The sequence below is a fragment of the Melanerpes formicivorus genome, unplaced genomic scaffold (assembly GCF_026170545.1).
Source record: "Melanerpes formicivorus ecotype bairdi unplaced genomic scaffold, bMelFor1.0.p_v2 SCAF_154, whole genome shotgun sequence".
In the NCBI taxonomy this organism is placed as follows: Eukaryota; Metazoa; Chordata; class Aves; order Piciformes; family Picidae; genus Melanerpes; species Melanerpes formicivorus.
This window is the reverse complement of record NW_027142506.1, coordinates 493,670-505,122: the sequence shown is the minus strand read 5'-3', so window position 1 is coordinate 505,122 and position 11,453 is coordinate 493,670. Positions and strand designations below refer to the sequence as shown.

At 47.6% G+C, this 11,453-nt stretch overlaps 1 protein-coding gene across 1 annotated transcript in view; it reads right to left on the bottom strand.

Moving 5' to 3' along the window:
* Nucleotides 1-6,259: 6,259 nt before the first annotated feature.
* The window catches only part of WARS2 (tryptophanyl tRNA synthetase 2, mitochondrial), a 66,883-nt gene continuing 61,689 nt past the window's right edge, over nucleotides 6,260-11,453 (bottom strand). The window contains 3 exon segments of the mRNA XM_068168679.1: nucleotides 6,260-6,538; nucleotides 6,540-6,799; nucleotides 10,529-10,647. Of these exon segments, the coding sequence (XP_068024780.1) occupies nucleotides 6,353-6,538; nucleotides 6,540-6,799; nucleotides 10,529-10,647 (565 nt within the window). The 3' untranslated portion in view covers nucleotides 6,260-6,352.

Sequence of the window (11,453 nt, the reverse complement as noted above, 5' to 3'; positions counted from 1 at the left end):
CTAAACCATGGCACCAAGTGCCTCATTCAGTCTCTTCCTAAACACCTCCAGGGATGGTGACTCCACCACCTCCCTGGGCAGCACATTCCAATGGCCAATCTCTCTTTCTATGAAGAACTTCTTCCTAACATCCAGCCTAAATCGCCCCTGGTGCAGCTTGAGACTGTGTCCTCTTGTTCTGGTTCTGCTTGCCTGGGAGAAGAGACCAACCCCCACCTGGCTACAACCTCCCTTCAGGGAGTTGGAGAGAGCAAGAAGGTCTCACCCTGAGCCTCCTCTTCTCCAGGCTAAGCAACCCCAGCTCCCTCAGCCTCTCCTCACAGGGCTGTGCTCCAGACCCCTCCACAGCTTCGTTGCCCTTCTCTGGACACTTTCCAGCAACTCAACATCTTTCCTAAACTGAGGGGCCCAGAACTGGACTCAAGGTGTGGCCTAACCAGTGCTGAGTACATGAGCAGAATGACTTCCCTGCTCCTGCTGACCACACTGTTTCTGATACAGGCCAGGATGCCCTTGACCTTTTTGGCCACCTGGGCACACAGCTGGTTCATGTTCAGCTTACTATCAACCAGTACCCCCAAGTCCCTTTCTGGCTGGCTGCTCTCCAGCCACTCTGACCCCAGAACTACCTAACCTTGAATGGAGGCAACCACAACCCTGTGAAAGAGTTTTGCTTGAAATCATAGAATCATTTTGGTAAGAAGAGACCTTTAACATCATTGAGTCCAACCATTATCTAACTCTACCAAGGCTGGTGCAAACCTTCTCCCTCAGCACCACATTTCTGTGTCTTTAAAACACCTCCAGGGATGGGAATTCAACCACCTCCCTGGGGACCCTGTTACAGGGTTTGAGAAAGCTTTTAGTGAAGAAGTTTCTTGTCATATCCTATGTAAACCCTTCCTGCTGCAACTTGAAGACATTTCTTCTCCTACCATTTGTTCCTATGGAGAAAAAACCAACACCCACCTGGCTCCAACCTTCTGTGGAGTTGTAGAGAGCAGTAAGGTTTTCCCTCAGCCTCCTCTTCTCCAGACTAACAACCCCACTTCCCTCAGCCACTCCTCAGACCTGTTCTCCATACCCTTCACCAGCTGTCTTTCTCTGTACCCACTTCAGCACCAAAATGTCTTTCTTGTAGGGAGGGCCCCAAGACTGAACACAGGATTCAAGGTCCACTGGCCTCCCCAGTGCTGAGTACAGGAGGATGATCATTTCCCTGGTCCTGCAGGCCACACAATCCCTGATACTGTTGTCCTTCTTGGCCACCTGGGCACACTGCTGGTTCTGCAACTACCTGAAGGGAGGTTGTAGCCAGGTGGGGGTTGGTCTCTTCTCCCAGGCAACCAGCATCAGAACAAGAGGACACAGTCTCAAGCTGTGCCAGGGGAGGTTCAGGCTGGATGTTAGGAAGAAGTTCTTCCCAGCAAGAGAGATTGCCCATTGGAATGTGCTGCTCAGGGAGGTGGTGGAGTCATCATCCTGGAGGTGTTTAGGAAGAGCCTGGATGAGGCACTTGGTGCCATGGTTTAGTTGATTAGATGGTGCTGGGTGATAGGTTGGAATTGGTAATCTCGAAGGTGTTTCCCAACCTGCTCCTCCCCTCCCCTCCTCTCCTTTCTCCTTTCTTTCTCCTTTCTCCTTTCCCCTTTCCCCTTTCCCTTTCTCCTTTCTCCTTTCCCCTTTCTCCTTTCTTTCTCCTTTCTCCTTTCTCCCTCCTTTCTCCTTTCTTTCTCCTTTCTCCTTTCTCCCCCTTTCCTTTCCTTTCCTTTCCTTTCCTTTCCTTTCCTTTCCTTTCCTTTCCTTTCCTTTCCTTTCCTTTCCTTTCCTTTCCTTTCCTTTCCTTTCCTTTTCCTTTCCTTTCCTTTCCTTTCCTTTCCTTTCCTTTCCTTTCCTTTCCTTTCCTTTCCTTTCCTTTCCTTTCCTTTTTCCTTTCCTTTCCTTTCCTTTCCTTTCCTTTCCTTTTCCTTTCCTTTCCTTTCCTCTTTCCTTAAAAAGCTGTTGTAACTCTTCTGTGTTACTTTGCTAAAGCAAGTGCTACTGCAGTACACCATCTACAATGCCTGTGTACAGACATGTTCTGAAGAGGAAACAGGCAGGTAGAAAAGCAAAGAGATTGCAGTAGCTTGCTCTCAAAGAACTTTTACTAAGAGCTGTGAGTGCACGCTGCTTCAAGCTCAGATCCTGCTCGCCAAACTCTTCCCAGATGCCAAGTAAATGGCTCAAGGAATGCGAAGTGGCAGCCAGCCTAGGTCCAGCTAGACTCTTAACCTGAATGCCAAGATGGTTAACTTCCCAGAAAAGCCATGCTCTAAGAAAACTGAAATGGGCAGCAGAAACCTGCAACTAGCTACATTACAGCTGTCTCTTCTCTCAGGGGACTCTGATGACCATGGCTGTTAGTGGGACTGGGATTACTGCACTGGGCCAAGGCAGCCTTTATTTTGAGAATTCCTCCACAGGAACTGCTGAAGTAACAGGGCTAAGGCAACAGGCAGTAGGTGGACATACTCATTTTACACAAGTTGAACTTTCCTGAAGAAGACAAAGCAGGCACATTCCCTCACTTGAAAGGCAAAGAAGATTTAACCGATATGGGAAAAATCCTCATCATGTCTTGAGGGAGAGAAAAGAGTGAGTCTGATTTAAACTCTGCTAAACACATAATGTATCAAACCCCTGAAGCAGAGAAAGGGCTCTTTGAAGATCATCTTTCCAGCTTCACCTATGTGACTGCCTGCAAAAACCTGACAGTTTTGGAATGATCTCTCAGAACAGTTTGGGCAATGAGCCAGAGTTGCTGTGTGTTAGGTGACTTGAGTATCACAAGTGTAAACACCTTGAAACTATGATTTGTCTTCTAAATACATGCTCCTGTCTTTGCTAGTGAAAAAGTGCGGGGTTCTGCACATTGGCCACAACAACCCCATGCAGCGCTACAGGCTGGGGTCAGAGTAGCTGGAGAGCAGCCAGGAAGAGAGGGACCTGGGGGTGCTGATTGATGGTAGGCTGAACATGAGCCTGCAGTGTGCCCAGGCAGCCAAGAGGGCCAATGGCATCCTGGCCTGCATCAGGAACAGTGTGGCCAGCAGGACCAGGGAGGTCATTCTGCCCCTGTACACTGCACTGGTTAGGCCACACCTTGAGTCCTGTGTCCAGTTCTGGGCCCCTGAGTTTAGGAAAGATGTTGAGTTGCTGGAGCGTGTCCAGAGAAGGGCAACAAAGTTGGTGAGGGGCTTGGAACACAGCCCTGTGAGGAGAGGCTGAGGGAGCTGGGGTTGCTTAGCCAGGAGAAGAGGAGGCTCAGGGGTGACCTTATTGCTGTCTACAACTACCTGAAGGGGGGTTGTAGACAGGCAGAGGTTGGTCTCTTCTCCCAGGCAGCCAGCACCAGAACAAGAGGACACAGTCTCAGGCTGCGCCAGGGGAGGTTCAGGCTGTAGGTCAGGAGGAAGTTTTACACAGAGAGAGTGATTGCCCATTGGAATGGGCTGCCCGGGGAGGTGGTGGAGTCACCATCACTGGAGGTGTTCAGGAGGAGACTTGATAGGGTGCTTGGTTACACGGGTTAGTTGATTAGGTGGTGTTGGATGATAGGTTGGACATGATGATCTTGAAGGTCTCTTCCAACCTGGATATTTCTATTTCTATTTCTATTTCTATTTCTATTTCTATTTCTATTTCTATTTCTATTTCTATTTCTATTTCTATTTCTATTTCTATTTCTATTTCTATTTCTATTTCTATTTCTATTTCTATTTCTATTTCTATTTCTTCTATTTCTATTTCTATTTCTATTTCTATTTCTATTTCTATTTCTAAAGAGGACTGGATAGAAATCAGATACATTAAAGATTCCCAGTCTCTTCATGAGTGTTTGTGTAAGGAATGGTATGGAATTGAATTAACCAGGTTGGAAAATATCTTTAAGATCATCAAGTCCAACCTACCACCCAACACCATCTAATCAGCTAAACCATTGTACCAAGTGCTTCATCCAGTCTCTTCCTAAACACCTCCAGGGATGGTGACTCCACCACCTCCCTGGGCAGCACATTCCAATGGCCAATCTCTCTTTCTATGAAGCATTGCTTCCTTACATCCAGCCTAAACCTCCCCTGCTGCAGCTTGAGACTGTGTCCTCTTGTTCTGATCCATGAATACACTCAACCACCAATGAGGTCTTTCTGAAACTATTAAAATTCCTAATTGCAGTGCACCATGAATATTAACTAAGAGTTTGTAGCATGAGCTTAAATGGAGTCTTTGTCATAGATGTGGTGCTGAGGGACATGGTTTACCACCAGACTTGATAGAGTTAGAGAATGGTTGGAGTTGGTGATCTTAAAGGTCTTTTCCAACCAAAATGATTCTGTGATTCTGAGATGAGTTGTCTGTCTGTAACAAGATCACATGCACAGCTTGAAATGATTACAAGTCTTTCTGCTAGATTCTTGTTTAGCCTGGAGAAGAAGCTCAAGGGAGACCTTACTGCTGCTTACAACTACCTGAAGGGAGGTTGTAACCAGGTGGGGGTTGGTCTCTTCTCCCAGGCAACTAGCACCAGAACAAGAGGACACAGCCTCAAGCTGTGCCAGGGGAGGTTTAGGCTGGAGGTGAGGAGAAAGTTCTTCCCAGAGAGAGTTGTTAGCCATTGGAATGTGCTGCCCAGGGAGGTGGTGGAGTCACCATCCCTGGAGGTGTTCAAAATGGATTGGATGTGGCACTTGAAGCCATGGTTTACTTAGTTATGAGGTGTTGGGTGATAGGTTGAACTTGATGATATTTGAGTTATTTTCCAACCTTATTGATTCTATGATGCTGGTCACTTTGCCTGTATCTCAGCTTCTTGCAGTGGTCAGTATAAAACTCCAAAACCCCACTTGGGCAACCTTATATTCTGTTCTGTGGGATTTCTTTATGAATTGTGATTGCTTTTGCTGTCACTCTCTTGACTACTCAGACAAGCTCAAAGCTGGGTGTATGAGGACAGGTTAACATGGCATATATTAGAATGAGTTAATTGGGACATGCTCCACTGTTGGCCTACAAATATTCTCCACTGAGTAGGCAGACTATGCTGCTCTGAGATAAGGAACCAGCAGGAGGGAGTCTTCAAGGCAAGGCTGATGAGGAGAGCATGCAAGGACAATTGGGAAAACAATAGCTGGAACTTTAGTACCCTCACCAGTGTCTGTGGCCCCCCAAACCTAGCAGATGCATGTGCAGGAACTTTCAGTGCTATGTACGTGGTGGTGGAGTTTGGCACCTCTCTCCACAACGTGCAGGGACTGGGGCTGGACCACCATACAATAACAGGGGCCAGTTCCCCCCAGGAGCTTGGGTGACTGTAAGATTGAGGGCCTACATCACCCCCACAGTATCAGAGTATCAGAGTATCAGAGTATCACAGTATCGCTTATGTTGGAAAAGACCTCGAGGATCATCCAGTCCAACCTATCAACACAGACCCCATGCCTAGACCATGGCACCAAGTGCCACATCCAATCCCCTCTTGAACACCTCCAGGGTCGATGACTCAACCACCTCCCTGGGCAACCCGTTCCAATGACGAATGACTCGCTCGGTGAAGAACTTCCTCCTCACCTCGAGTCTAAACCTCCCCTGGCGCAGCTTGAGACTGTGTCCCCTTGTTCTGGTGCTGGTTGCCTGGGAGAAGAGGCCAACCCCTTCCTGGCTACAATCACCTTTCAGGTAGTTGTAGAGGGCAATCAGGTCACCCCTGAGCCTCCTCTTCTCCAGGCTAAACAACCCCAGCTCCCTCAGCCTCTCCTCATAGGGCTTGTGTTCAAGGCCTCTCCCCAGCCTTATTGCCCTTCTCTGGATACGTTCAAGTGTTTCGATGTCTTTCTTAAACTGAGGGGCCCAGAACTGGACACAGTACTCAAGGTGCAGCCTAAACAAAGCAGAGTACAGGGGCACTATGACCTCCCTGCTCCTGCTGGGATCCCACAGGGATGCCTATGAAGAATCACACCTACTAGCCTCTGATCAGCACAGATGCAAGGGGGAAAAGCAGTAGCACCTGGACCCTGGCTTGTATAACTACACTGGGTGTGGGATGTGTTTGGGAATCAATAAGGGCACACGCTGAAGGCTTTGCTTCTGTAAGTGTGTGAGTGCCTTTGTCCATGGAATCCGACTGGTCCCACTAGAAATATGAACACTTTTTCACACTGGCTTCCTGATAAATTTTTAATGCAAACCCCTTCAATATCCTATTGGATGTTTTTCCCAGGAAAAAAAAACCCAAGGTTTTGATTCAAGAGAAGATGCAAATAACAAAATATCTGTCCCAGGAAACACAAGTTCTGTAGCTGCTCAGCAGTTTCTACTGAAATCCCACCAGTCTTCTGATCTCTTGATAGATGGGGGCAGCCAGTTCCTTGGCTTTTTCTGCCCCATCCTCCAAAACTTTCATCAGATGGGATTTGTCTCCCTGCAGTTTCTTGATTTCGCTCCTGATCGGCGCGAACTTCTGGATAACCGACTCCGCCACCACCATTTTGTACCGCGCGGGTGTCAAGGCCGAGAGCTTGGTGCAGCACTTCTGTGATGCTAAGTCCTGTCACTGCAGCATGAATGGACACCAAATTGGAGACACCAGGGCGGGTGGCTGGCTCGTAGCTCACCTCAGAGGTGAAGTCAGTGACGGCTTTGCGGAATTTCAGCGCTATCTCGTCGGGGCTGTCCGCAATGCTGACCGTAGCTAACTTCTGCGGGTCTGACTTGGACATCTTCACTGTCGGGTCTCTGAGGGATTTTATTTTGTTTGTACCTTAAAAAGAGAAAGGGAGAGTTATAGAATAGAATAGAATAGAATAGAATAGAATAGAATAGAATAGAATAGACCAGACCAGGTTGGAAGAGATCTTCAAGACCATCGTGTCCAACCTATCATCCAACACCACCTAATCAACTAACCCATGGCACCAAGCACCCTATCAAGTCTCCTCCTGAACACCTCCAGTGATGGCGATTCCACCACCTCCCTGGGCAGTCCATTCCAATGGGCAATCACTCTCTCTGTGTAAAACTTCCTCCTGACCAGGCGTAGGCAATCATTTCTTACAACTGCTAAGAACACTTTGAGGCAGCAAGATGATGAAGCTCTCTGTTTTACCCTTTCTCATAAGCTAAATGAAAGCCTGATCCATTTCTCCCCTCGTGAAACAGAACTTCTGCTGGGACACTTCCCAGAGGGAGTCATTAGCCATTGGAATGTGCTGCCCAGGGAGGTGGTGGTGTCACTGTCACTGGAGGTGTTCAAGAGGGGACTGGATGTGGCACTTGAAGCCATGGTTTAGTTAGTCCTGAGGTGTTGGGTGACAGGTTGGACTTGATGATCTCTGAGGTCTTTTCCAACCTTACTGATTCTATGATTCTATAATTTCCTAACACTTTTGGTAGCTGTTTTTCCCTGAAAACAATCTCTTCCTTTGTATTCCTGGCACTGGGGACAAGTTACCTGGAAAGCCTGGACTGCACATGCCTGAAGGGTTCTGAAACAGGTGAAGTCCACTGCTATAAAAGAATCCCACAACAGTTAATCTTCTTACTTTAGGAAACTCTTCCACCCCAGATCTCTTGGCAATTTTCATAAACAAAGACAGTTATAAAAACAGTTATATTCAGTCCCTAATTGAACACTACTTAGCTCTGTTATAAGGGAAAGCACTGTTCAAACAAAGAAAGGTGTGGGTGTTGTACAAGAAGGGGGCCTACAGGAAGGCTGGGGAGGGCCTTCTCAGGATCTCAGGTAGTGATGGGACTAGGGGGGATGGAATGAAGCTGGAGGTGGGGAGATTCAGGCTGGACCTGAGGAGGAAGTTCTTCCCCATGAGAGTGGTGAAGCCCTGGAATGGGTTGTCCAGGGAGGTGGTTGAGGCCCTGAACCTGGAGGTGTTTAAGCCCAGGCTGGATGAGGCTCTGGCCAGGCTTATCTAGTGTGGGGTGTCCCTGCCCATGGCAGGCGGGGTGGAACTGGATGATCCTTGTGGTCCCTTCCAACCCTGATTAATACTATGATACTATGTGTGTACATGAAACAGAATAGTAGCATTAGGGGAATAGTGCACAGCACAGCTTCAACCAAAGCTTTCACCAAGAAAGTACTCATAGAGTACACTGTCACTGATAAAGTACTTATACTACATATTTTCAGATACAGTATAGAATAGAATAGAATTAACCAGGTTGGAAAAGACCTTAGAGATTATCGAGTCCATCAAGACCATCTAATCAACTAAACCATGGCACCAAGTGCCTCAGCCAGTCTCCTCTTAAACACTTCCAGTGATGGTGACTCCACCACCTCCCTGGGCAGCACATTCCAATGGCCAATCTCTCTTTCTGGGAATAATTTTTTCTTAACATCCAGCCTGAATCACCCCTGGCACAGCTTGAGACTGTGTCCTCTTGTTCTGGTGCTACTTGCCCGGGAGAAGAGACCAGCCCCTACTTGGCTACAACCTCCTTTCAGGTAGTTGGAGACAGCAAGAAAGTCTCCCCTGAGCCTCCTCTTCTGCAGGCTAAGCAACCCCAGCTCCCTCAGCCTCTCCTCATAATGCTTGTGTTCTAAGCCCCTCCCCAGCTTTGCTGCCTTCTCTGGACACCTTCCAGCAACTCAACATCTTTCCTAAACTGAGGGGCCCAGAACTGGACACAGGACTCAAGATGTGTCCTAACCAGTGCTGAGTACAGGGACCTGTTCCTGCTGGCCACACTGTTCCTGATGCAGGCCAGGATGCCATTGGCCTTCTTGGCAACCTGAGCTCACTGCTGGCTCGTGTTCAGCCTACTATCAACCAGTACCCCCAGGTTCCTTTCTGCCTGGCTGCTCTGACCCCAGCCTGTAGCACTGCATGGGGTTGTTGTGGCCAATGTGTAGAACCTGGCCCTTAGATGTGGTCAGACTCATGCCCTTGGACTCTGCCCATCTGTTCAGTCTGTCCAGGTCCCTCTGCAGAGCTCTCCTACCCTCTAACAGATCAACTCCTGCCCCCAGCTTGGTGTCATCAGCAAATTTACTGATGATGGACTCAATGCCCTCATTCAGATCTTCAATAAAGATATTGAACAGGCTGGGGCCCAGCACTGATCCCTGGGGCACACCACTAGTGCCTGGCTGCCAGCTGGATGTAGCACCATTCACCACCACTCTCTGGGTTGGCCCTCCAGCTCACACTACATATTTTCAGATACCAAATACTCTTGTTTCCCACATACTCCTCACAGACTGCACACATACTCAGCAAAAGGATAAGAGCTCTTCCAGGCTACCATTCAGACTGCCCCAAAAAGCCATCTCTTCTGAATCACCCTTTAGAAGAGTTTCTCTCTTTTCTGTACATTTGAAGGAGTTCAGGTACTCTCACTGTCTGCAGCTTGTGAGCCTGTACTCCTCTGTTCATCTAGGATATGTTATTGCTTTGCACATACCTGTGAACTTATGAAGATATCTTTTCATGAGGAAAGTGAAAAACGCATCATTTTGTGTTTTGCTTTGAAACAATAATGAAAGCCAGCAACAAACTGAGCTTTTTACTTCTCAGGAAGCATCTCGTCTGCATCACAAGCTACACTCAGCTCCTCATTATTTAATTGCTCGTTAGAAACCAAAGAGCTTGCAGCACCTAGCGCTCTTGAACCTCCACTCTGGGTCTAACACTTTTGCCACTGAGGCTTGAAAGTTGAGAAAGGTTTATTACTGCCTGCCTTCTCGAAGGTGAGAGCTCCCTGCCCTTTTGGGGGCGAAGGTCTCTGCTGTGCATTCCTCTGCATTACTCACAACAAAGATGCAATGCTCCTTCCTTGCCCAATTCTTCACGTTCCTTAGCAAACATGCCATTCGCGCCATCTGACTCCTCTTCACCTCCCGGCCTATGACCTTATCGCTCAAAAATGGCTGAGATTTGCCTTATAAGTCTGCCTGCGTCTCAGATCAAAACCTGAAAGTCTCAAGCTCTGCAAGAGGCCCTGAGTGAAATATGCAAGCACAGATATGAAACGCGCGTTACCGTTTCTGACCGCTGTCCCAGCGAAGCCACAAGCCATTTGGTGTGCTTAATGTAAACATTTACCACTCAGGCACTGAAAAGCTCTGCTTGCCAAAGGTGGCATCTTGTGGCTTACATCTCTCCTGAGCAAGCAACACGAAGCAGAGACCCTCCTCTTAAAAGGTCCAACACTTGAAAAGCAAGGCTGACTGGCAGCAGCAGAATGCATCTGGCCCCCTGGACTAGAATACCAGACGTCGCATACATTCCTCTACTGGGGATTTGTACAGCCTGATGTCTAGCTTGAGAGTTCAATTTCACAGCTTCTAGCCTCTTCTTGTCAGTTTTTAAGTTTTCCACTCCCTTTGCATTGGTTTGCTGCTTTTTCTTGGTACCTGCAGCTAATTCCACAATATTTAAGTCCACCGTCACCCTTGAAGGGCAGTTGAGGGGGGAAGGAACAAAAAGGAAAGCCCAACCCAACAAACCAAAAACCAAGACAAGCTCACTTAAAATGGTTTTGGGCACAGGAAAGAATTCTCCATATTTCTTGTTGAAATGTTGTGCTATATCTTGGGCTAGTTCCAGGTGCACGACTTGATCTTCTCCAACGGGAACATGTGTCGACCTTTTAATAGAAGACAGATACAGGAAACTCAGCAAAGCTCTCTGGTTCTGCAGAAATGTTACTCAAGACTGTCACAGCTTCTGCCATGACTGAGGGCCAGACTGAGCCAAGCAATCAGTCCCAGCTAGATATAGGTGCGGTGGGAACAACATTCCAAAGTGACTGTATCCCAGGATTTGTGCTGAAATACACCTTTTGTGCTGAAGTACACCTTCAAGGGCAAAAATAGCTCTCTGTGAAAACATATATGGTAAAGATACTTGGTCAGAGCAAAGCCTTCAACTCAGCTCAAAGGAAGGTTTTCCTACTGTCTCCTGCTGTCTCTTCAGAGATCAAAAAGCATGTGTTACAGTGCACAAAGTAAGAAAGATCTGCAAGGCATAAAGGGCAGGCATCTTGCCTTGTCAAATCTCAGGAAAACATTACTGTTGTTGAGAAGTGAATTTATCAAGGGGAGGAAAGAAGAGAGCAGCCCTTCCTCATGGGTCACCACTGCACAACTATCACGTGGGCCAGCGCCTCTATTGCCACAAGTGTTATCATTCATCGATTAGAACTGTGAGGATCAAAGGATCATTTGATCTTCCGTACTGAACTCAAAAGCTTGAAGGCAGTTCTGGAAGAAAACACAATCTGCATCAGAGGACTTGAGGAGGTGAAGAATCCAGTACTTCCCCTGGTGATTCTTTCCCACAGTTAATCATACTCGCTAAAAATGCATGATCCTTTTAGATGAGGCAGACCTGAAGTCTTGCCAGCTTTTGATTACTCTCCCTTCCCCCCCAAGCAGATTGTTTTTTTTCTAA